This window comes from Maniola jurtina, chromosome 6 (assembly GCF_905333055.1).
Source record: "Maniola jurtina chromosome 6, ilManJurt1.1, whole genome shotgun sequence".
NCBI classification, from domain to species: domain Eukaryota; kingdom Metazoa; phylum Arthropoda; class Insecta; order Lepidoptera; family Nymphalidae; genus Maniola; species Maniola jurtina.
The window spans coordinates 13,411,197-13,437,757 of NC_060034.1; the positions used below are offsets into that span (position 1 = coordinate 13,411,197).

At 42.8% G+C, this 26,561-nt stretch overlaps 1 protein-coding gene across 11 annotated transcripts in view; it reads right to left on the minus strand.

Annotated features, from left to right (window-relative positions):
* Nucleotides 1-716: 716 nt before the first annotated feature.
* The window catches only part of LOC123866034 (histone lysine acetyltransferase CREBBP), a 30,498-nt gene continuing 4,653 nt past the window's right edge, over nt 717-26,561 (minus strand). For 2 of the 11 annotated variants that reach the window (XM_045907343.1, XM_045907340.1), the window contains exons 4-23: nt 24,975-25,156; nt 23,864-24,217; nt 23,389-23,619; nt 22,671-22,809; nt 19,838-19,996; nt 17,885-18,171; nt 17,212-17,336; nt 15,888-16,368; nt 15,365-15,727; nt 14,326-14,883; nt 13,473-13,630; nt 8,678-8,788; nt 7,466-7,784; nt 6,758-6,901; nt 5,781-6,254; nt 3,496-4,512; nt 2,646-2,879; nt 2,080-2,259; nt 1,554-1,742; nt 717-1,373 (exon numbers count right to left, since the gene is read on the minus strand). In XM_045907343.1, coding sequence (XP_045763299.1) covers nt 1,026-1,373; nt 1,554-1,742; nt 2,080-2,259; nt 2,646-2,879; nt 3,496-4,512; nt 5,781-6,254; nt 6,758-6,901; nt 7,466-7,784; nt 8,678-8,788; nt 13,473-13,630; nt 14,326-14,883; nt 15,365-15,727; nt 15,888-16,368; nt 17,212-17,336; nt 17,885-18,171; nt 19,838-19,996; nt 22,671-22,809; nt 23,389-23,619; nt 23,864-24,217; nt 24,975-25,156 — 6,053 coding nt within the window. In that variant the 3' untranslated portion in view covers nt 717-1,025. The remainder of the gene's footprint in view (nt 1,374-1,553; nt 1,743-2,079; nt 2,260-2,645; nt 2,880-3,495; nt 4,513-5,780; nt 6,255-6,757; nt 6,902-7,465; nt 7,785-8,677; nt 8,789-13,472; nt 13,631-14,325; nt 14,884-15,364; nt 15,728-15,887; nt 16,369-17,211; nt 17,337-17,884; nt 18,172-19,837; nt 19,997-22,670; nt 22,810-23,388; nt 23,620-23,863; nt 24,218-24,974; nt 25,157-26,561) is intronic. The other 9 variants (XM_045907348.1, XM_045907341.1, XM_045907342.1 and 6 more) reach the window with 9 other exon arrangements.

Below are 26,561 nucleotides of genomic sequence, written 5' to 3' on the forward strand. Positions count from 1 at the left end.
TATATGTATAGATGTTTAAAAAGTCTGCCTTTAACTCACCTAAAACCACTATGGTTTTTAAATAGCAGGATAAAGAACCAGCAATAGGAAATAAATAAGACAAATAGTCTGTAATTTTAACAGACATTTAGATAAACGTTTTACTATGTAAATTGATACCTGATTAAATCGTCATCATGACATAGGTAATCTGGCTACTATAATACCCGACAGGTCGAGATGGCAATCAGGGTACGAGGCGGGGGTCGCTCCACACACCCGCGCTATCCCGCACAGGGTAAGCGCGGGGCGTCCCCACCGCGTTTGTCATCCGACCTATCGCGAACTTTAGGTATGTAATGTATGTAAAACATTACATGTCACGGTCAGCAGACGGCCTTCAGTCATAGATTTATTGTAAGGTATTATAAAATGAACGCCACGAATGATTACGAATAATACGAATATTATGTTGATTGCCCTAGACACTTGTTCAAAACTTTACGATATACACTCAGTGTAGTTTTATTTTCACTATCCCAATTTCAGCCCTCTGTCAATAAACAAAGCTTCAATTGTTATAAAAAAAAACTAGGCTCCACTTCACTGCAGGCACAAATAGATTGTGTATTTTATGCAGCAGACCGTATGTCGCCACCTCAGTGGCATAAGTAGGAATATTAATTATTTTCACTTTGGATAACTCAATTCGGGTATAAAAGAACAAAAACAACAATTTATAATCATCACATAATTATATTATAAAATGATTTAATTACAATAAACAGAATAGGTAAGTATCATACTTAAATTGTACCTACACTACAAACAACTTATACATTACGCAAAAGCGACCGGTGTACTCTTTTCATATTTACATTTGTACATTGAGCGCTGATACGTTCATCGTAATACTAATAGGTCCTTCGCGTCGTAACGATATCGGCTGACAATAAATAGTGCGGGGGAGGGGTGCAGGGTCGTTCGGCGCGGGCCGCGATAGCTTATATGTTACAGGGCGAGCGCGCGCGCCGCGACTATGTACACTACAACTGCTCCACGAACTTGGTGAGCTGGTCCTGCGGCGTCATGGGCGGCAGCTGGTCGTCGGGCGCCAGCGGCGCGGGCGGCGCGGGCGACTGGCGCAGCAGCAGCAGCTCGGACGGCGTGGGCGGGCGCGGCGACGGCGTGGCGGGCGGCGAGCGCTGCAGCACGCCCACGCCGCCGGGGAAGTAGCGCGCGCCCAGCCGCGGCGCCGCGCCCGCGCCCGCGTACGCGCCGCGCAGCGCCATCATGCCGCCCGCCGCGCCCGCGCCGCCCGCCGCGCCCGGCTTGTACCACGCGGCCGCCACGCCGGGCCCGCCGCCCAGCCCCACGCCGGGACCGCCGCCCACCTGCCAGAAACACTCGTTCATATATTCTGTACGCATTTACACAATTCGACCAACTCGAATCTTAAATCAAAACAGTCAAAGTGCATTTTGTAATGACGCAGGCGTTAGTGTTTCGATGTACGAAATCTATTAAATGTTAACTTTTCATTAAGTCTCATTATTAAATAGCGGTATAATCACCTGTGACTGTTGGGGCAGCATCTGGTGCATCTGCTGCAGCCGCTGCTGCTGCTGCGGCTGCATCATGTGCTGGAGCTGCTGCGGCTGCTGCTGCACGCCGCCCAGCCCCACGTTCACGTTGCTCACGCCGCCCACGCCCACGTTGCCCACGGGCACGCCGCCACCGGCCTGCTGCTGGTTTTGGGCGTTCTGTTAAGGAGACAACCATTGAAATAACTAATCATAAATAATAAACAGCACAGCGGTGATAACCTATACCTTGTCTAATTTAGGGTGATAACTTTGACAACTCACAGTAGGGATGAGGTAGTGTATAATCGTTGAGTAACCTATTCGATTATCGATTATTATTCTCATAGAACTTGAAATCGATAGTTTCATGGTTACGCTGTTGCTGGTCAGATTTAAATACAAAAAACTATTTTTTTTCTATTAAATTAACAATAAAATCATTCCAATTTAGGAATTTTTTGTATCTACGCTATGCCTTTTGCAGATGCGACGCACATCCATGCTTGCTGCATACCTGTGCTCTCTGTTTGATGAAGGCGGCCATGAGCGGCGGGTTGGACTTGAGGATCTGCAGGATTTCCTGCTGCTGGTTGTGGCTGGTGGGCGAGCGCAGCGTGGCCATGAGCTGCTGCAGCGCCTTCTGGTGCATCGGCGCCGCGGGCTGCTGCTGCGACGGTACCACCGTCCTTTGTTGCTGCACGACAGATTGTTTTTTAAATTAAGATGTTTTACAAAAAAAAAGATAAACTTGAAACAATGATTCAGATTTTCGAGTTTAGGTGGTGCATTTTGTAATGAATATTCAGTCAAAAAAACATCTTCCAGACAGCCTATCTAGCTTTGTCACGCGAAGATTTTGTACACTAAATTTATTTGGATGAATAAAACTGGAAATATACTAGTAATAGCGCGTCAAAAGTATCGTATTCATATATTTAGTATGGTTGGAGAGAGACGCGACACGACGATAATGCGTCTCTACTGTCTAATCAATAACCATATTGAATGTATCAAACCCCTAGGCTTCTAACGCCACACGGATAAAACAACGCGCTATTATTAAAGTAGTAGTTGGAGTACCTGTATCTGCTGCGGCGCGTGCTGTGGGTGCTGCGGATGCAGCTGCTGGTGCGGCGCGTGGTGCGGCAGGCGGTGGTGCGCGTGGTGCAGCGGCGGCGGCGCCCGGTAGCGCGCACCCCACTCCGCGCCGCGCGCGCCCACGCCCACGCCGCCAACCGCACCCACCACGGGCGGGCCCATCGCCGCCTGCTTGCCGTACGACGGCGCCTGTTGTCGCGCCGCCTCTTCCTGTACCTGAATCATCAAAATATACTATAACGTATTGCACTTTTATAAGTTACGCCGATGTACCTGCGCAGAAATCGTACATGTGAAAGAAGTGAAACTTCTTAAGTTTATAATTCTTTTAATATGTAATATCATTTCTCGGCGGTCATCCATACTAATGCAAAATGTTCCATCTGCTGCTAGCTTTTCACAACCCAGCCGTTAAATTGATTTTGATAAAATGCGGTACAGGGATAGCTTACATCCCGGGGATGAATACACTTTAATCTAGAAAAATCAAAGGGTTCCCACTAGTTTTTTAAAAAACATAAATCCACGTGGTCAAAGTCATGAGCATAATCTAGTTTTTTAATATTTTGGCAAGTTTCCTTCTCTAATAACTATAATCCCATGCTATCGAATTTATAAACGGTATTGAATTTTGAGAACAGTTTCCTATTTAATACTGACAAGGAACCCCAGATGTCGATTTTGAACGAATTTGGTTCAAAAACAAAGAATTTATGTTACCTCTTACGCGTATAAACAAGTTTCACTTTAAAAACTTTACTATTCGACCCTGACTGGACGCGACTAGATCGGTCTTTTTTGTACTCATATATGTATGGCGAGGTATATTCACCTGCTGCAGCGCCTTCTGCACGTTGTGCGGCAGCGCGTGCTGCGGCTTGGCGGGCGGCGGCGACGCGAGCGCGGGCGCGGGCGGCGGGCTGGGCGCGGGCGCGCCGCGCGTGTTCATGGCGGCCATGCGGCGCCGCAGCAGCTGCTGCTGCTGCACGCGCTGCTGCACCTGCTGCTGCTTCAGCTTCTGCTTGATGCTGCTGCAGAAGGGCACGGAGCACTTGGTCTCCTGGCAGTGCTTGGCGTGGTAGCAGCACAGCGCGATGAGCTGCTTGCAGATGGGGCAGTCGCCCTTGGTCTTGCGCTTGCAGATCTTGGTGTGCGTGACGACGCGCTTCATCTTCTGGCACGACGGCAGGCGGCAGTTGGCGTCGCGGCACTGGCACGCGTGCACCAGCGACTGGATGCAGCGCTGGATGGACAGCTTGCGCGCCTCCTGCGGGTTGGCCTGCTTGGCGTCGCCGGGCGCGCCCACGTCCAGGTCCAGGCCCAGCTTCTCCATGCGGTGCGGGTGGCCCTCCTTGTCGTGGCACGGCACGCACAGGTCGAAGTCGTCGCACACGGTGCAGTGGTAGCGCGTCTCCACGTGCGCCTTGCACGAGTTGCACGTGTATACGAACTTGTCCTGGCCTTGGTTGTGCAGCTCGTAAAGCATGCTGAGCGTGCTGAACCGCGCGCGCCGCGTGCTGCTGAACTCGTAGTGGCGGTCGCGCGCCATGGTGAGGAAGGCGTCGCGGCCGTCCATGAGGTCGCAGGCCAGCAGCGGGTCGGGGTCGGCGATGGGCGCCAGGCTGGCGGCCGACTGCGCCGAGTGCAGCCGGATCACAAAGAACACCTCCTTGTGCTTCTCCATGGTGGCGAAGATCTTGGCGCTGAGGTCGCTGCCCTGCTGCTGGTCGCTCTGCTTCTTGCTGTTCTTGCGCTGCGCCGCCTTCGACTTGTTCGACTTCTTCGCCTTCTTCTGTCCCTTCTTCTTGCCGTCGGGGCCCTGCTCGTTCTCCTCGGAAGACTGGAATATCTAAAATCATGTTAGAGATATTCTCTCACGTAACCCTCTCAGTGAATCTACGGGTTATTGTAGAGTGAGAAGTGATATCGATGAAAATGTATAAAATGACTCTAGTTGCCACAAAATAAAAAGCCCATTTTAACGATCACTATTTTTTGTTAAAAATCTCCGACATTATTTTTATATGATCTTGTGTTTCGAATTTAGTTTTGAAAAGTGATGAAGAATTAAAGCAGATGATGGTTCTCAAACTAGGAAAATAAAGAAATATGGGAGTTGTACAGTTGTTTGAAATAATAATTATTTACTATCCCTACTTGCGGGCCTTATGAATTTTAGGCCCGAGATAGTATCCAGCAATTCTGCTGCGATTTGTCGTAAAAATCGGTTTGTTTGTGTTATAGATTTGTTTAGCTACGATGACCGATACTAAAACGGGTCTATTATTTTGTGACAACAATAATGATTTCATATTTTGAAAAAATTAAAAGCTAACCTCTCTTTTGGGCGAAAAATAAAAAGAGCACAAAACGTGTACTGACTTTAAAGTGTTTATAAACAGCTATAGCAGGATTACTTTGAATGGCATCTTTTTCGCAACAAAAACCTACAATATAAAAAAAATAACACGTGCATTATTGCTTTATTTAATCGGCATGTATGCAGAAAGACGTCATATTGCTGGAGGAGCAAACCTCGTACAAAAGGCGTCAAAAAATTACTCTAACGCCTTATTAATATTGCATAGACAAGTTTGAAAGTTAATAAAATATTTAACCGACTTCCAATAAACGAGGTGTATCCCACATTGCCATTAGAGTAGCGTCGTACGGTCAAGTGCGAGTCGGACTAGCACATGAGGGGTTCCGTACCATCGGACAAGATATTTTAACACTTAAAAAACAAACATTGCAAGTTAATGACGGACAGCGATATCTATATGTGATTTAGTAATCTAATTAATTATGTCTGTGAATATATTTTAGTTTTTTTATGTCATCACAAATTCACGGTTTTAGGATTTTTACCCCTGTGCTATAAGACCTACCTTTCTGCTAAATGTCATGATGCTAGGTCAATGGGAATCCTATAGGGTTTCTTAAGAGACACAACAAACAGACGCTAAAGTGATCCCATAAGGGTTCCTTTTTCCTTGCACAAAAAAGCACGATTGTACACTATAGTCGAGGTCACTTTGTGGAACATTGCACGCTCTAGTAATACGACATCTCTCTGCACGTATGTATATGGGTATGCAAGCAATGATGAATACTGACCACTGCCTCGGCGGCTTCAGCCTGCTTTCTCTTCTCCTCTTCCTCTTGGTCCAGCTCCTTAATGGACTCTTCCAGAACATTGGGCCAAAAGTCCCCCTCGAAATAAGGCAGTTCAGCCGCAGACAATATATTATCTTCTATAGCTTGCTTAAGTATATCCTTGTAGTCTAATATTATCCTCTCTATGATACCTTTATCTAACATTTTCTTATACCACTCTTGCAGCCTTTTGGGCTTGGGTATCTTCTGCTCGGGCGGATGGCAGTGGAATATGTAGTCGTCGCCCTCGGAAGGCGGGCAGGCCCAGATGTGGGCCATGGTGTAGCCCAATTGCTTAGCGTAATCCAAATATCCTAATAAAATCTCGTGATACACGGCCGTCCTATACTGCCTCGGTTGGAAGAAATGTACAGAATCTAAATAAGCTATATATACACGCCTCGTGTTTGGCGAAGGACTCTCACTACCATACTCCTGAAACAACAGACATTTTTGTTAAGCACTTATCAATGTCAACGCGGGCGCAACAATTCAGGTTTACTATTGCAATAAAAACCATTTCGACAAACTTGTGTATTCTTTGCACGCATCTGTAGTTGCAAAAAAAATTTAAACAGGCCTCTTTTGACGATAATGGATGACTGAAGGAGAACACCACTTTTTTTTTAAATATTGGTGTACACATTATAATTCAAAACTCGTTTAAGGTTTATAATAAAACAGCTAACTAATCAATATTATAGAAAAAGCGATCCGGTTCGAAGGACCGTAGTTCTATACATTGACAGGATCGTATCAATCGTGTAATGTGACGTATCTGAATTTTGTGTAAAAATGGAACTAATGGCATCCTACCAATTGCAATCTGGGTATCTTTAAAACAAGAGTGGATAGGCATCTTCTAGGTAAACGCGTCCCATCTTAGGCCACATCATCACTTTCCATCAGGTGGGATTGTGGTCAAAGAAAATACTTACTTGCACATGCATCCCAAAGAAACAAATATCAGTCCCGTCGACCTCCTCAAACGCAAACAACGCCTTAGCCCGATACGGGAATTCGGCGCACAGCTCGCCCGACTCTACGAACCGCGACCTCATGCCGGGCTTCACTTCCACCATCTGGAACAACGATACACAGTTGAGGAGGCGAACAAACCATGTATCACGCGTACACTCTGACAAAACACTGCAATGTTTCAACATAACAATTGACACATATTGTAAATATGGCGAGTCCTTTCTCAGATTGTAAGTGTTATAATTGCACAAAATAAAATTGTACAAGATAAGCAAAAAATTTAATTGAAACCTGTTGAAACTTTACTAGTAAATTGTACTGGACTTTGGTCTCAATTTAGCACAATTTTTGACCGTTTTGCTTGAAAATGAGAGCAAGTTTGTATTTATGAATTTCGAGCTCAATTTCAGTGGAGTTTTAGGTAAACAACCTATAACTGGAAATAAATTCAAAGGGCCAAAAACGTCCCGGCAGCGTCAAACTGTGTTATTGGACCGAATTATTTCAAAATACAACTGTTTTTATAATTTTTTATGATAGTGTTTTTACGTACACAGGAAATTAAATAATTAATAAAAATTATAAAATAGAATCGGGCGCGAACCCAGAAGACGCAGGTTCGAATCCTGCTGGTTTCGCAATTTTCGAAAAATGATTAGAATTACCTTATCAGACGACGCAACCACCCTGATATGCACTTCGCCAGCGCCAGCCTCTTTTTTCTTAAGGAAATTATTGACTCTCGTCTCTATATAAATGCCGAGCTTGGACGTTGGCAGTTTCTTAGCACTAAACTTGTTCTCTTTCCGCTTCGCCCCCTTCTTCTTGAGGCAGTTATCACAGCAGAAGCCCAGGGGCCAGATTTGGTCGTGGTGCAGCACGCAGATCTGGTGCTGCTTGCGCCCGCAGTCCATGCACACCACGAATGGTTCTTGCTCCAGGTGGTCGTTCTTCATCTCTTTGAACTGATCCTTCTTTATTGCTCTAAAACACGATTGGTTATATTAATATGCTGCTTGTGCTAAGCCAATCTGCCATACTTTAACTAAAAAGCCGTTAATTGCAAAAATATTTTTTGAGTTACAGACGAAAAACGTGAAATTTTTTAGTTTTTAATAAGCTTTTGAAAATCCTGCGTTTTTTAGGTTTTTGAAAAGGCACACAAAACAGGTTGTAACTAAAAAAAAATTAGTCAATAACTCAAAAAATATTTTTTTGAGTTAAACAGATTTTTAGGTAAAGGAAGGCAGCAATATGATAATGGGCCTAATTTCCATTAATTAATCCATACTAATATTATAAGTGTGTTTGTTTGTCTGTCTGCTAGTTTTCACGGCCCATCCGTTAAACCAATTTTGATGAAATTTGGAAGAAATTATAGAGGTAGGCGCGAAAATATCTCAGCTAATCATAGTGCGCGTCCATCCGCTGTTGGTTGTTGCCTACGCGCCATGTTTTGCACGCGAGAATTATAAGTGAGATAGCACTAATGTTAACGTCAAGCAGTAAGAACTATATTTCAATGGTGTAAATTCGATTTTAGTCGGCGTCAGGTTGAGATTATCTGCCCAAACGCATATTGCCGATGCGACTTATAAAAGTTTACTTAGTACATAAATTACTGTACATGGTTATACAAATAACTATTATACCGACTTATCCATTTGGTATACTCAAATTTCAAACCCCTGTTTTACATCTTTAGGGATTTTTTCTAAAATCCTTTCTTAGCGGATGTCTACGTCATAATAGCTGCATGCTAAGTTTCAGCTCAATCCATCCAGTAGTAATTTGAGCTGTGCATTGACAGATCAGTTAGTCAGTCAGTCAGATCTTCTTTTATATATACAGATAAAGTATATTAAGGGTATACTCACGTCTGCGGCTGCAGCGGGTCGTCGCCGAGCGTGACTGTGTCGCCCTGGATGTCGTTGAAGCATTTCTGGCAGAAGGTGTATCTATCGGACACAACCCCATACGCTTTTAGACTATTGCACATCGCAACGAGCGGCCGAGTGAAGCGTGCGCGGGCAAGGGCGTGCATGGAGCATGGAGGCCAAAACAACATTAGTAAGCCACGTACGGAGAAGGATTAGTAGACAGTGGTACAGTGGGCGCCACCAAAGTTGAACCGAGGGAGATATCATGTATAAAACCGCGTTCAAATCTAATTTTCTTTAGTGTTAAATTCTTTTTAGACAAAGATTTTATTTGCGGCAAAACATTTTCCTCTCACTAGCTCGAAAAGCGCGTATTTGCTTTTTGAGGACTGAAAAAGCAAAAAAAGACACGATTTTCGAGCTTGGGAGGGGAATATATAAAAGCTGTATGTAGCGTTTAACAGAAGATGCAATCGTGTGGACGCAGCTTTAGACTAATAATGAATGTTCAACTTTCGTGGCATGTAGTGAAATGGTTTAGCAATCATACAGTTGGAAAACGTCCATACATCCACTTATTAGCTTTTTATTATCGCTATTTATTAGTTCAAAAGAAGAAGTGTAGTCATGGAAATGCTTTACCCGCCGAACTGAACTGTATGATCGCTAAGCTGTAGTATTTGGTATTAAACAGTGATAATGTGAGCCGGAATACATGGAAGAGACCGCGGCGATGGAGGAACCTATAGCGCTATTCATTTACGAATTATATAGTGCGTTATGCAAGTGAAACAAAGAACAAATACGATCGTTGAAACTCTTTGTATATTATTTACTGCAATATTCAATGATAATAAGCGTTATAACACATTATATTTATCAAAAATGTTGTTAAAGTTTCGCGTAGTGTTATTTATGTAACTGATAAAAGGATGGATTTGACTTGCAGCTCGCTCCAGCAATGCGCGGGATTGCAATGAATTCATGGCATAACATTATTGTAAATCGAATCTTTGAAAAGAACAACCGCCTAGTTTCTTGCTGGTTATTTTCGGTAGGAAAGGCATTTCGAACCAGTGCATTTGTCGATTGAAAAGACCTTGTAAAAGTTTATTTGAATAAAAAAATTGTTTGTTTCTATTTGTATATCAGATTCACTGTTCAAATTTTTTAATGTTTATTGTAACACTACAATAAATGGCACGAAAACACAAGATAACGATATTTAATAATTTATGAGTATATAATATGAGTGACAAAAAATTTGCGATAAAACTTATATTAGGAAACACGAAAGTCACCACAGGCGTATTTAGTTTTTACCTATTTCGATCCAATGTTTTTGTATATTCTAGAAAATTCCTCCACCGCTGCGGTACCGTATAATGGCTGCATAATCTTATTATAACATAGGTTCTACACATTATATGATTCACACCTGAAACACAAGGTAAATGTATGGGCGTAGCTAGGATTACTATAATAATACATGATTATGTCTTACATTTACACATATTTCTCTTCACATATTTTAGGTTTTTATAATAACATACGGAATACGATTGCTGCAAACTGCAAGGATGTTTAGTGCAGTTATGTCAACTGCACTAAACTGCACCCTTGGCGTTTGCACTGTGTGCCCATACCAGAACTGCACATGGACTGCACTGATCAACTGTTATGTCAACTGCAATGAAACTGCATCCATACTACAATTTTGCAGTCCGCTTGAAGCTTAAATACAGACACTGAGTCTAAACCCTAACTTCTGTGTATTGTTCCTAGCTACACCAGAATGATATGAAAAGTACATTAATGTTTTGATGGCAATCAGAAGTCTAATAAGCCCAGGCTACAACTAATAAAACCATAGAAGGCACAGTCCAAATGGCCATTTAATTGATTGTAGCTCAAATGCTTCTAGTTTTCTATAGCAGTCCAACAGTCTTAGACAAAATGTTGACATCAATAGAAAACCACGACATCCGTGTTGTGGCTAGCACTTAATTGTGGAAGACAAGTTAACAAACAAAAAGTCATGAGGCGAATATTCTAAAATTTAGTTGTGCTCAGAGTCAGTACCATTATCTTAATAAAAGGAGTTTTACAATGCAAAGTTTAGTCACTGACATAGTTACTCTTTTTTTTTTTTTGGGTAGTTTTGAACACTTCTTCTGTCAGATTTTTTATGGGCCTACCACAAAGTTGGCATAGTTTATCTAAGGCCTGAGGATGTCTATCTAGTCTTATCTACATATTATTTCTTTGTGAAAAGAACTGCTGAGTTTCTTGCTGATTCTTCACATAATATCATAAGTCTTAATATAATTATCATAATTTGGCCTACACAAAATAAATATCTTTGTGAGATTTGCTGCTATTAGCTTAGAATTTGAATTTCTGCATTTACACCTTGTCTAAGACTGCAGCTAGGGAAGCGACAGGATGCTGTATGTTAAGAAAATATAAGAATGACTACAGAATGAGATCAAAGGATCGAAATGTAATCCCAACACAGCCATACATGTATTCCTCATATTTGGGCCATTGCAGATACGATGCTTTAGCATCAACAATCGGCAATTTTGCAACTGCGTAGTGTTTTGACGACTTTCTGCGTTCGATCGCTGTATTGAAATCACGCGTTGTGACGACTTTTTGCCTTCGGTTGCTGTATTGAAATAATAATTAAAATCGATTTGATCGTTGCCACAGGAGATTATATGTGTGCGGAGTATCAAATCGCCAATCCTGTTACTAAAATGTATCATATCTGCCGTAGCCCTTAGACCATATTATAACAAATTTTTAAGAAGTTACATGATTGAAATCGTTAACACAATGAAGAATACAAGTCTCATTACATTACTACAAAATGAGGTTTTTGGTGAATGGAGTTGTGAATAACAGTGGACTTGGAATAGCTAGATGATGCTGCATTTCCATCAAATAGTAAGAAAAATTACCAAGCCTATTTTTTCCTACACATACACAGATATTTATACAGAGATTCTTAGTCAAGATAGGGGCCTTGCCTAAGGGACCATACAGACGACATGCGTCATATTCAACCTTAATGCAGAGCACAAAGGTTGAATATAACAGACAGCGTGAATGGTCCTCTAAAGAAGCCCCTATCTTGACTGAATTCCAGTCTGATAGTGATCACAACGCTCAATCACAGGTTTCAATCACCACTCGTCAGGGAGCCAACAGACTTCAACGCGAGATATGATCTTTTTTAGGGTTCCGTACCTCAAAAGGAAAAGGGAACCCTCATAGGATCACTTCATTGTCTGTCTGTCTATCTGTCGTGTCTGTCAAGAAAACCTAGAATCATGATGATGATAAAATACCAAATAGATAGATCTTATACCACAAGTAAAGGAAAAAAAAATTGAAAACCGTCAATTTGTGGTTACATCAGAAAAAAAAATTAAAATGTGTTCATTAACAAATAATTAGTATTTTCAATTTTCTAAGTAAGTTAACTATACCAAGTGGGGTATTATGAAAGGACTTTACCTGTACATTCTAAAGCAGATTTTATTTACTTTTTTTTTGCATAATAGTTTTTGACTACCACATTTAAAACACCCGAGGGTTCTGTACCCTCGGTGCGCGAGACTGACTCGCACTTGGCCGGGTTTTTTTCGTATTCCGAATGAGAAATAATAGTCCTTTGACAGAGGAATGAAAATATTTGTTAGGCACTTTGGGTCAATATGTATATTGTGTGCTTATTTATGAACGGCTTGCGATATCTAGCTATTCCAAGTTCATGTGAAAAACATTAAGAATATATCTTTAGCGATTCTACACATGTTCGGCATGTTCAGGCCATATGTAAATATTTTGACTTATCCAAAGTGTTAAACGTTTACTGACTCAGTAAGTATCAAAAGATACGGATTTAATATGCCCACCCGAACTTAGTGGAGATCACCAATTAAACAATATGAAACAGAAATAATTGATTACAACGTCATTTTATTGAATTAAATTTTGGGCCAGTATTCATACACAATTCAAAAATCTTTCTACAAAAAATGTATGTAATAAAATGTACTAACAGTTATAAAAAATCACTTAATTATTTATTGTTATGTAGTACTTTTTCAGATTATGGCTTTCAAAAAAAAAAGCGGCGAGCAGTTTTGAGAAGTTGTGATGACTTGACCCAGAATTTAAAATACTCTGAAATTTCTTAATAATGGTGTCGCATTGTATTTGTCTGAAATCGTATTAGAATCGGCACTATTACACACAGTACTTTTTAGTTACCATAAAAAAATTAAGGAAAAATACTGGGAAAGTTCATTGTTTTAAATGTGCAATCAAATATATTTTTTTTCCTTCACAATATTGTCAAAGTTTGTTTTGTTTTTAAAATATGAATTTGTGGACACACTACGCTTAGCCCTAATTCGCACGAGTGATGACGACACGACAATGAAATGTTATGTCAATGCCGCACGTCTTATGCACGCTAACATTATTTTGACCAATTATTGCTATTTTAGGGTTCCTATTTTTCAAAGGAAAAAAATAACCCTTATAGGATCACTTTGTTGTCTGTCTGTTGTGTCTGTTAAGAAAGCTATATGGTACATCCCGTTAATCTATGGTTTTTTATGGATATTTTAGAACACTAAATCTAAATTTTTTAAACAGCATGAACATTCTTACTAAGCAGATTTTTTTATGATAATTAAAAAGTAGTCGTGTAGTGGCGGTGTGGTGTGGTGCGGTAGCGATGTGGTGTGGTGGCGTTGTCGTGTGGTATGTTCACCTGTTCTGGTAGCTGAAGTACTTGGCGTCGCGCGGGATGGTGCACAGCTGCTTGCCGTAGCAGCACAGCACCTGCGGGTTGAAGGTGTACTTCCGGCCGCAGCAGTAGCCCAGGCTCTGCATCACCGGGTCGATCTCCACCTCGAACACCTCCGACAACTGCACACAACACAGGTCAGTTGCGTCACGATCAAGGCAACGTCGCTATATGCAAAATCTGTCTACGAGATTTTACATCTTACCAGCGTTTGTAACGTTTATTTGAATACTTTATTGCACACATACACTACAAACAAACAAATAGAGACAAATATACAATAAGAAAAACTGAAGTTATATATTAGCGTGTAAAGGCGGTCTTATCCCTGAAGCGATGTCTCCCGAGGCGCGAGACGATTACAAGTCATTGAATGGGTTGGTGCAGTCTATGTGCAATAATTTATTTTGCAACAAAATATTTTGTTCCATCCAATTTATGTCCGACTAGCTGATGCCGGCGACTCCATCTGCGTGGATGAAGGTTTTTTAAAAAATCCCGTGGGGACTTTTTGATTTTCCAAGATAAAAAGAAGCTGACGTCAGTCCCCAGCATGTAAGCTAACTCTGTACCAAATTTCATCAAAATCGGTTGTGAAAAGCATTCAGACAGACAGACACACTTTCGCATTTGATATTACTAACGACCCGCCCCGGCTTCGCACGGGAGCAATGCTGATACTAAATATACTACAGAATGTCTTTATATACAACGTTCACAGCTTTTTATGTCATTACGGACCCCCAGCCTCGGTACCACCGCAACCGCTGCATTCTGCATATTATAGCATAGAAGTATGGATAGAGGTCGTACTCACCTTAGTGCAATATCTGTAGACGCGCGAGTTCTTCCTATTGTACAGCCACGCGTTCTCGAACATGAGCCACACGTCGTCCACGTACTCCCACGGGTCCTTGTACTGGCCGCGGTCCAGCTTGGACTTGATCGTCGACAGGTCGATGGGCTTCGTGACTATGTCGAAGTAGTCCGGAATCCCGAGCGCCGTCGCGTCCACCGGCTGTCGGAAGGGCAACGACTCTGGGTCGAGTCTGAACAGCTTTTCTAACGTTGGTAGTAATGCTTGTCTTAACTCTTCGGGTTTGAAGACAAACATTTTCTTTGGACCCCGGTCTGTCGTGCCGTCTGCGGACGTGGACCCCTCCATGGGTTCTTCTTTGATTTCTCTCTTGATGTCTTCCTGCTTGATGTCTTGTTTGAAGGGTTCCTGTCTTGTCTCGAAGCGCTCGGTCGCTTCTTTATCTTCCGGCTCGTCGCGCATCCCCTTGCCGCCGCAGTCCTCTTCCGGTTCTTCTTTGACGCGTATGTCATCTGGTTCGCGTTTAATATCGGGCGGACTGTCGTCGGCGGCTGCGTTCTGTAACAAGGTTTTGTTTTGAGTAGAAATAAATTGGTATCCTACAGTTATATTGTGGAGTTCCAGCTAATTTAATCCCTAGTACAAAAATTAAACAAAACGAATTCTTGAACAAATTGGATTTCAAAAAGGCTACATCTATAAGCTGTGGCAGATTATACAAGAGACTAAAAAGTGTAACCCACCTAATAAATCATTCCATTTAGTGAAAGCCTGAGTTATATACAGGTGGGTGCAGAGATGCCAAATTATAAAACCTATCTCTCTATTAGATACACTACAGGCACAGAGTAAGGATATGTTATTACATAGAGGTTCTAACACAGAAGCTGCCTAGACAGAGCGATCGTGCCGTAAGTGCGGGACGAAGGATCAATCCGAACTGGCCTACGTAGCCGTATGTGTTGAAGGGTAGTCGTGGTCATTTACCACGAGATCAAAGGCGTTGGACTACTGTGCTAGAGTAGAGTATGTGTGGTACCTGCAGCGCGGCCATCTGCGCGGAGACGGGTGCGGCGGCGGAGGGCGGGCGCGAGGCGGGGCGCGCGTCAGGCGCCGGGCTGGCGTGCGCGTGCGGCGTGGCGGGCGTGTGGGCGCCGCCCGCCGGCGACGCGCCCGCCTCGCCGCGAAACGCGCTCGAGTGGTTCATGAACGGGCTGGCCACGCTGCGCTTGATGTCCGCCGCGCTGAGCCCCGGCGACGCGAGCGGCGGCCCGTTGCTGGTGAGCGGGTACTGCGGCGCGGGCGACGTCATCGGCTGCCCGAACGGCGACATGCCCGGATTGCCCACGCTGCCCACGCCACCCACGCTGCCTACACTGCCGCCGTTTGGCGTTTGCGGCATCTGTATACAAAATTAACGTTATGAACAATCTAGGTCAGTACGGCGGCACGGGGATTTTGCGCTTACAACGTTCTGTTTTATAAAACAGCATTAAAAACCTTTAGCTAAATTAAGAGTATACATAGACTCATGTAACAAATTTAAAAGAAAAATAACATACCTGATTAGGGCTCGGACCGGGCGGGCCGACGAGATTAGGTTGATACGTCATGCGGTTGCCCTGCATCGTTAGCGGCATGCCGGGGGAGGGGATGCGCATGCCGGGCAGGCCGGACTGTGTGGGCAGGTTGGGCCGCCCCACGCCCACCCCCACGCCGGTCACGACACCCACACCCGGCGCGATGGGCCTCACGCCCATCACCCCACTGCCTAAGACACCGGGTTGTTGCTGCAGCTGGTTTTGTTGCTGCTGCTGCTGAGCCTGCTGCGCTTGCAGTTGCTGCTCTTTCCTCTTCTGCCGCTTCTCTTCTAACTCCTTCTGTATCTTGTATATCTTCTCGGCGAGTAGGTGGTAGTATTCCGAGCGCGTGCTCGCCATTTCGTACATATCGCCCTCGACTTTTTTCGCGTATGCCACTAGGTTGTGCATTCGTTTGTCTTGCATCGCTGTGGGGTCCGGCGTTGGAAAGATAGCTTGCACCCTTTTAGGAAAATCGTGAGAAAGTTTTAAATTTTGTAACTGATTAGAGCCGAATGTGGTCAAAATTACATAATGGGACTTGCACAGGTACATTTGCTTTCAGGGTCGACCTGGGTGGAACGACTTGAGTAGTTTGATGAAGTCGTTCTACAAACTGCGATTTCGTGGAAACGTGTACACGACGAAATCGCAGTCGATATCAGCATACACAGAAATATTGCGCTTTAAAGTTGTGTCAGCGAGAATTTTAATTATGCAAATTCTAAGAAAGACATAATATGCACTATAGTTCTTCATACGGACATGTCCATTTTCTGTGTCGTGAAAAGAAATAAACAAAATAATCAATTTATCAATCTAGTAGAACAATATCTTGTCGCGCCTACTATCAGGTGTCTGCACGCTCGAAGTCGTTCGACTGACAGTGTGATGCGTCAAACGCAAAAACTAGAATCTAAGCTGCTTTTTAGACCAGTCACCAGACTGACTCAAGTCCCACAGGATAGCAGCTATATGACATGATTAATGTAAGAGATAATGGTACTGATTCTGTTGGCAAATAAATTTTAGAGTATTCGTATCCTCTTCCTACTAATATAATATGAAAGGGATGGACACAGTTTGACGGTTTTAAATTTAATTTAGAGCTGTCAAACCTCGTGACTTTAGCTGCCAGTCGCGAGCCTATTGTTTAAATTTGTAGCGTGCACTAAAATTTAGAGTCTTTAAATTTAAAATTCATGTTCCATCCTGTTTTAGCAATATTAAAAAGAGAAGGATGTAGATACTCTAAATTTAGTTTAGAGAAAGACAACAGAATCGGTGCCAATAGGGAAGTACTTACAGTTTATGAACAAGGTGGTTTCTGAGATCGGGTGTTATAGACTGGTGCCACTCCTTCGTGCCGGATACAGGGTTGGCGGTGACGGGGCCCACCGGCAGCTGCAGCGTGCTCATCTGTGTACCAAACTGATCACTTTACTGCTGTACCCTAAACTTAACTCTTACTACTTAATACTTAACTCTTAGCTTTAGTTTTAAGTTAACGTAATTAATTATAACCACTACATTGTTTGACAATCAGAAAGAGTACAATAGTACCCAATTTGAATAAATGACTGACTTATACCGAACGATCCACGTGTCTTCACTATAGGCATAACTGAGTAGGTTCTTGCTGTAGTGGAGCGGTGCGGGAGGGGCGTGATGACGTGACGCGAGAGCTCAGTGACTCGTCAACTTGTGACAACTGTCACCCTCCCGTCCCGCTCCATTACCGCAGGAGCCTACTCAGTTATACGCTATATCTACCTATAGAATATTTAATTAAAATCCCACTAAAGTTGCCAAAAAAGTCAATAACGATCGTTTGCTTCCATTTACTACTAAATGAAACATCTCCACTAACCACCCTCACTGACATCGTGGATTTATGCACAGTGAAACTCTTTTGCAAAATAATAACACTGTATAACATTCAGTACTACAAAGAAAGTACAATTAATCTATATACTCACAAGTTGCTGCTGCTGCTGAGATTGCTGCTGCAAATCGGGTTGCTGCTGATGCGTGAATAGCTGCTGCATGGATTGCTGCTGCGGCAGGACGTCCGAGAGGCCGGGCGGCCGCGGCGCGGGCAGGCGGGTGAAAGGCGCTCTCGCGAATCCACCCACCATGCCCGACACGGACGTAGGACACGCAATCCCCAGCGCCTCGTACGCTCGCTTCATGTCCGCGCCGCCGCCCACCGTGCCCACGCCGCCGACCGAATTGCCCGTGGGCGCTGCCGTTGCTGTTACGCCGCCTACAAATACTTGTCCTTTAAATCCTTACTCTGATCTGAGTAGTCAGACCCTATCCCCATTAATTACATTTATGGTAGCACAACAAACCGTTAGTGAAAATTAATTGGCAGACAGTGGGGACTGAAAAAAGTGAAAACTGTGTATTTCTGAACGTTTCGGTCAGGACCGGACAGATTTGATAGCTGTCAGAGAACAACACTTGCAGTGGGGACCGGCTTCTTGTTTAATGGTTTTTCGAAATCATAAAATCTATTTTAAATCATTGTATCTAAATATTAAAAAAAACCTTTGTTGATTTTTGTACTATGAAAAACCACCATGTTCCATTAAAGATTCTAAATATCTTATAAGTTGAATGTTGAATGCTGATACTATTTTGTTGAATTCAATTTTATTGCGATTTAAAGCAAGCAGTTTTACAGCTTTTCCTACGATTTAGTCGAAACAAGATGCATATTTATGATAACCGTGAACACGGGTATTAACATTGAACATTGTTGCTTTCTAAGCTATCAGGTTGCGAGATCAGTACAGAAAACGTCTTTATTAAAATTTTAAGTCAAAATAACGATAAATGCCTTAAAACTGGATATTAACAATGTTACGCTAAACTCACTTGAAACAGTCGGTTAAGCGATGACAACCATGACATGACATAAAATGACAAACTAAAAGTATGACAATCATTCATGACAAAATGACAAACTACAATTATGATGATCTTCAAAGGTCGGACCACATTACAGCGCTGCAAATCGCGTCAAATCATTATTTCAACCATTTCGTATGGTGCATGTCGCATTAGAGCGGCGCTGCACAGCGCGTTTTTTGACGCAATATTTTGTCGCGCCGCGCATCACCGCTGTAATGCGGGCCGGCCAGTATGACAGTAAATTTAGCATCAGTTCCGTACATGGCTTTGTTCACAAAGCAAATAACGAAGATTTTTTTTTTTTTGACATTTGAAACATTACATGACATATTTAAATAGTCAAAATTATCAATTTAGAAATGGCAATGATTATGCGCACATATCTCACTGATAGTAAGTTAGGTTGGCGTTTTGGTTAGGTATACAAAGGGGACACGGCCCGAACACCAGCACTGGGAAAATGTATGGAGGAATACAACTTTGGTATGAACTGCACTGGGCCACTGCATATTATCAGAAATTGTCTGTGACAAAGCCCTTTGTCCCAGTCACTCTGCGTACATCAGAAGCGTACGTCAAATACACCTAAATTCTGACAGTCTAGTACAAAATGTAGGAGTAGCTTCAGAGTAGAGTCACTAGAGTGAGAAAACTCTGTTTTGATCCTGAATCGAAATCTGTCAAATATTAGGCTAGGGGTGATGTGAAATCAAAGATCGAAAGAGTCGTTTCATAGTCTAACTATAGCGTCAAATGTAAGTAACATTTGCCGTCTGCCAGTGCAGGTGAGGCCCTCGACAGTTTGTTACAAGTTTCCTAACTGTCGTGAACTGGGACAGCGTGGCTTTCGGCGGCGCGTCTAATTTTTTTCTGACAGACAATTTAAATGCGGCCAACCTAAAAATCTGACGTCATTCTGGGAAAAGCATGGACTGAACTGATGGCAAATTGATCATGCAACTACCATGTAAACAGTGTAAATGAGTAAGTGGTGTGACGTATCCGCGCCTTACCTGCCAGCGGGTTGACGGACGGGAGGGCGCTGGGAGCGGGCGCGGTCGCCACGTTGACGCTGACGGCGCCCACGCCCACGCCGCCGCCGCCCGCCGCGCCCACCCCGCCCACGCCGCCCACCGACCCCACGCCCGTCGTCGAGTGGGACACCGCGGCCGCTAGCAATGGACAAACACACTCGTTGCTGCTCGTTCGGTTGTACACTCAGCTTGCAACTACATTTCCCTCTTCCCCGTGTACTAGGTTTATGCCAGTTTAATTACGAAAAAGATGACAACCTTCAGTAATTTTTAGTATGTATTTGTTTGTGCACAACCGAACTGTTCCCAATAACTTCATGGCACTACACAAACATGAAACACACCTTCGCCCGCACGCACAGCATTTCAGTTCCAAATTCCGAGAGACAATAAGGCTTCCTGTTAGCGTAAACAAATCAAAATCGGATATAAGGAGGCTTGCCGGCACCACCTCGTTGCCACTTGCCATCCCACCGCTGCCATTTAGTCTACACGGTGTAGACAAAATGCCGGTGTCGGGTGTAGGCTACACTGCCATTGCGATGCGATCCGAGTGAATACTTTGTAATCGCTGCTTACTATTTCCACGCAATAAAATCGAGGTAGCGGTGCGGCGCCGGTAAGGGTCATATTGACTGTGAACTGGCAATAAGTCCTTTTTGACGATTTCATTTTATATTTTGTACTCCACAGTCTCATAGTTTAAGACAGTTATCCAGTTTGGGATAAAAATTTGAAAAGCATATACCTAGTGTACCAGAACAGAAGCTTTATCGATCACTATTGAGATGAAGGAAACAAGGTTTTTTCCTGCACCCTATAAAATTGTTAAAATTGTGTTATACTGGTTATCAGTTCAGTTGATATACAATTTTTATTTGTTCACACTAACTTACAGTCCAGCACCGATGCGATGCCGGCGTCATGTACAGGAAGCTTTAGTCCTCCACTACCTTTACTATAGTCTACACTGCTAAAATTTTAACGGACCTTGAAAATTCCCATAGTAGCAAAGTGGTCAATTTTTTTTTCTCAGAAAAATTAACACTGATCGACATATATTTCAATAACCAAATACATTTTAAAGTTATTATAGATTTGGCATAAACTACTGAGTACTTTACTCAGCAGTTTATGCCTGTATTTTGTGCTAAATTACTGTAATAATGACTACCATGTAACCAATGGTCATTTATGATTTGAATAAAATGAATGTGGAGTTTATCATGTTTGGTGTATTATGAATTGTTTCAATGTTAACACTAATATGTGAAAATGAAAAGGCTTCAAAATATGTCCCCCATTTTGAGATTTCTTGCCATAATTATTAGTATGATACAAATAAACAGACTATAACACAAAAGCAACCAACATGTTATAAACAGATTAGTGAGTTAGACGACATGTTTTGGCCCAAAACCATCGTTTCTCAACTCACAAGTGCAACCCAACTGTAAAAACAAGAAAATTAATATAAAAAAATTGCAAAGAGTAAGTTTTGCTGTTGAAAAATTTACATGAACTTCTAATTAAAGGGGTTTGAATATTTTAGAATGGAACTTAGCCTGCCTATACTGTCCGCCATTTTTTTCCAAAATATCGGCAACGCATATAACCTGTATCAATCAATAGCTAGCATCAACACAAACATGTGTTATATGGGAAAAAATCCGCACTGAGGGTTCTGTACTCTGGTATTTTTTCCAACATTTTGCACAATAAATCAAAAACTATTATGCATAAAAATAATTAAAAATCTGTTTTAGAATGTACAGGTAAAGCCCTTTCATATGATACCCCACTTAGTATAGTATCTTACTTTGAAAATTGAAACATTTTTTTTTTTTAATGATCTAACCACAAATTCGCAGTTTTCAGATTTATTCCTGTATATGTGCTATAAGACCTACCTACCTGCCAAATTTCATGATTCTAGGACAACGGGAAGTACCCTACACGTTTCTTGACAGACAGACAACAAAGTGATCCTATAAGGGTTCCGTTTTTCCTTTTGAGGTACGGTACCCTAAAAACTATCAAAGTATCACGTTTTCGAGATATAAGCTATCAAAGATGTACTGGTGGCTAACAGTACAACAGTCTAGCCACATAGAACATAGAAGAAAATTTTCGTAACATAATTGCTAATAGTAAATGTAGAGAGATATTTTTGAAGTTTGCGCTAAAAATTATTCGGTCTGTTAATAAAAATAATAAAAGCACTTCCATATAAAACTAATCATGTTACTGTAATCTATCTAAGATCTGTAGTACAATAATGGTTAGAAAGAAAGTAATAATTTGATATTCTATAAACAGCATATATGATTATATAAACAACAACAATAAATATAAACAACAATAAACAGTAAATTATATTTTGTAATAAGTTAAGTAATAATAATATAGTTAACTTCTATTAAGTAATTAAATGATGTGAAATGCAACGATAGAGGATAAGGAGCTGGGAACTTAACAAAAAAAAAAAAAAAAAAACAGGTTTAAGCTTAGATTAAGTATATTACAATATTAATATTATAAGTGATAGTTTTTAAGGTTGTTGCACTGTAAATAGCAACAGATAAAATAGTTATATATTAAAAAAAAAAAAAAAAAAGCCACATAGAACTACACAGTGTTTAGCCCTAGATTTTTTTGCATGGCTACTATTTTGGAAAAAAAGAAAAATGCAGACTACTAGGCAGGCCAAAGTCTTCAACGCCCTTTACAATATCTGAATAATAATTCACAGGGTTGAGACTCAAAAAAGTTTGAGAAACGATGAGGTAGGAATAAAAGTAAAATAACTCACGGTTCATAGTGTTTGTTCTAGTCCGGTCCGCTTGTTTGAGAGGTAAGCAGACGGGACAGTCATGTTTGTTGCAATGCTTCCAGTGGTTGATGATTTGTCTGGACGACGAACAGTGTGGTACTGCACAGTTCTTCCCCGCCTGCCAACAAAACGCTAGTTAGAACATTCATTTATGCAAGGGCTTATTTTATATACAGTAGAATCTCATTAATCCGGCACTTCAATAGACTGACACCTCCAATAATCCGCCACAGGCGCAGGACTACAAGTTACATAATAACAGAGCTCAATTGAGGATTATTTTAAACTATGTAATTATTATTGACCAATAGTTAGATCGCGCACCGCGAGGGTTCCGGGGTTCCATACTCCGGTATTTTTTCGACATTTTGCACGGACGGACGGACGGACGGACGGACAGACGGGCGGATGGGCAACTATTGTATCTTGGAACTTTTATATAGGTATGGGGTCTGAGGTTAACACTTTGTTAGTATGATTCAATCTTCATAGTGAGTGATTGAAGATATGTGTTTTCTAGTAAGATCGTTGTAAGTTACTTTCCGTCTCGTGTTCGATTCGCGTGATTGCTGTATGATCCTTTCGTATCAGTGTGAGAAGCGCCATCTAGTAGTCAACATGTGGAGACTGCCAAAATATCATATGAGGTAAAGCTAACTCTAAATGCATAAACAGGCAGGGCTGTCCTTGTACTCGCCTGACAGGACATCATATGGTTGAGCACAGTCTTCATGGTCTTGCAGTGCGGCAGCGTGCACTGCCAGGTCTCGCCGTTGGACTGCGACTCGCGGCGCTGGCACTTGTGCGCGTGCAGCAGCAGCACGAGTTGCTGCTGGATGAGCTTGCGCTTCTCGGGGTCGGCGATGGAGCCCGAGCCCTGCGCCGGCGCCGCGCCCGCCGCGCCCTGCGTCGCCGCTTGCGGCTGCGACTGCACCGCGTACACAATCAATTGACATTATAACACGAGGATACTATCCTAAATCTGCATGCACAGCAAGGTAGTCAACACTGATAAGCAACAAACAATCTTATAGATTAATAGAAAATCACAGGGGAAAAAGCAAGGAAACCGCCGAACTTCAGTGTGTTTTTAATGAAATCAATTGCTACCTTTAATATAATTGAAGAAGCACTACGAGAAGAACACAGAATTAATAAGAATAGTACAATACCTGTCCGCCAGAAGGTGCGCCCGGCGTCTGCGGGGAGGGCGCGGGCGGCACGGCCTGCGCCGCCCCGCCCCCGGCCTCGGGCGGCGGCCCGAACCGCACGCCCGCCGCGCGCTGCGCCGCGCCACCCGCCGCCGGCTGGCCATACGCGGGGTGATAAGGCGCTAGAGGATGTCCGCCGCCACCCGGCGCGACCATGCGCGTGTGGGCGTGGCCCGGGTGCGCGCCGTGCACCGCGTGTGCACCGTGCGCCAGCCCCGTGCGCATGGGTGCCTGCATGCCCACGCCCACACCGACGCCAACTCCCACTCCACCGACGCCCCCCACTCTCCCAGCAAGAGGGCCGTTCTGCATCGCCTGTAAATATGAGTTTTTTTCAATCTCAGACTACTTCTCGTGCCTCTCTACTATTGGAGGTTCGCCGTCATCTCGCCATAAAATTTCCAGTTTCCATAATTTTGCCCATTGTGATGATTCGAAGGAGACTGTAGCGGTCATGTCTGAGAAAATGTCCCAGACAACTGACCATTCTGCGTTTGACGTTAAAATTAGGTCTCTATTTATCTCTGGTAATTTCTGATTACAGGAGTCTAAATTATACCGTTAAAGCTTAGACAGACACGAAGCACACACCCTCTACTATTACAAATCGTACCATTTACAATACTGCTGCCATCACACTTTCTAAATGTATTATAGAAGCAGGCGTTATTTTGCGGAAGTTCATGATATACAAGGATGATATAAAATAGATTTTGAGGTAAAATGGGCGTGGTCACCCAAAACCACGCTTTTTATATGCAAAACCTTTCTTACAAGTTTATAGTTGAAAATAAGTCCCAGTAGAGCTCGAGTTGAGTAAAATTATTGGAAATAATAATACAAAATCATAAACTGGCACATTTCAAGAACTGGACTATTTGTAAAGCTGCAAATTAGAATGGCCATGAATGCAAATTTTGAGAAACACTTCCGGTTGATAAATGATATTTGAGATATTTTCAAAAATAGTGTAGCAGTGTTTCGGCGTAACTTATAGGAGTGGTAGTAAGTACGTATAGCATTACAGTTGGTATTTGTTACACAAGCAAATGCGGCTTGTGCAGACACGTACCTGCGCGTGCGGATGGTGCTGAGGCGCGTTGTGGGCGCCGTGGGCGGGGTGGTGGCTGTTGGACATGAGCGCGGGCAGCTGCTTGCTCACGTTGTTGATGATGCCGCCGCCCAGCATGCCCGGCCCGGACATGTTGCTGTTCGTCACCACCATGTTGCCCACGTTCGCCACGTTCATCCCACCTGTGGACAAGTCTCAGCATGACAAACACTACTAAAAGTGGTACATTACCCGACCAAATCTTTGTAACAATTTAAACTATACTTTGTTTAGTTGTTGAAGTCCTAAAGTTGAATTTATTTTTGCCATAAAGACTGCTCCATCCGTAATCCATTCCATCTCATATGTTGGCCCCAAGATGAATTTATGCTAGTATTAATCGGGTAGACACTGCATTTATGCTCGTTTTGAGTTAAATAACTGAGGGATACAGTTTGTAAGCCTGTTGTATTTTACGGCAAAGCAAACAAAGCATCTCGGATGTCCGATCCAGAATTGTTTTAAGTCGTAAATGACCGTTCAAATCAGCCAAGGTGCGAAAATGGGCGATTCAGAGGGTCAAGTAACAGAAATATAAAGCTCAAGTCCTTCATGAAGTAATTTTTATTTTATTTTATGAAATAGCATTTCTAGATATCGACTTTTTGCAGATGACTGCACCTTACACAAGCTATTTGGAAAGAACACAGAATTCAGAAGAGATGTAAAAATGCTAGAGCCGACGACACAAACAAAATATGGAGTGGAGTCGCGTCTTTTTATAACCTTTACTTAGCTTAATGTACTTTGACATATCATTGAAATCGGTATGCTGAAAACAAAACATGCTTGGACTCGCATGAGATTGGCGCGCGCCGTGCGGCCGTCGTCATCCTCAAGAAAAATAAACCTTAGTTTGAATCATTATCAAGAATGGCGCCCCATCTCGGCTCTGCCAGTGTGCCTTGCGCCTTAATCCCTAAAGCAACTATTAAATCCGTTTGGCCAGCGTAGACTGAGCGCAGCGAGTGGCAGCGCACTGAGTAGACGTGGCGCGTGCTGGGTGGCGGCTAAGCCACAGTAATGTGAGCGAGAGTCGGCTGGCTCTTCAAGAGCCGTTGCTGCAATCTCAGCGCTGCGCGAGGATCCCCAGGAACGTTTTCATCATAACAATTATTTCAACCATATGTAAAAGTGAATAAAAAAATAGAAGCCGCGTCTTTTCGCCTCTCTACTGCGCTGTAGGCCTTGTGCTTTATGGTGAGTACTGTACGAGCAGCAAAGCGAATTGTGGGCGTGGTCGACGTACTTCGAACGCTCGCTGGTCTTTGCTGTTGTAGAATCAGCAAGGATGGGAGAATCGGTAGTGAAACCATGGAGGTTTGTGACAGAAGTCTGTAAAGTCGATTTTTTTGTATCTGTACATCGAATTTAAGCCTTGAATGCTGTGCGTGTTGTTTTTTGTATATCAAAATTCTCGACAATTTTCGTGACACAAGTCATGTAAATATGTATCACAGCCCGCGGGTTGTCGGTGTAAACGTCTTAGTATGAAATATGAACATGAAAAGCGCTCACCATTACGAAATCGTTAAATATATACTGAAA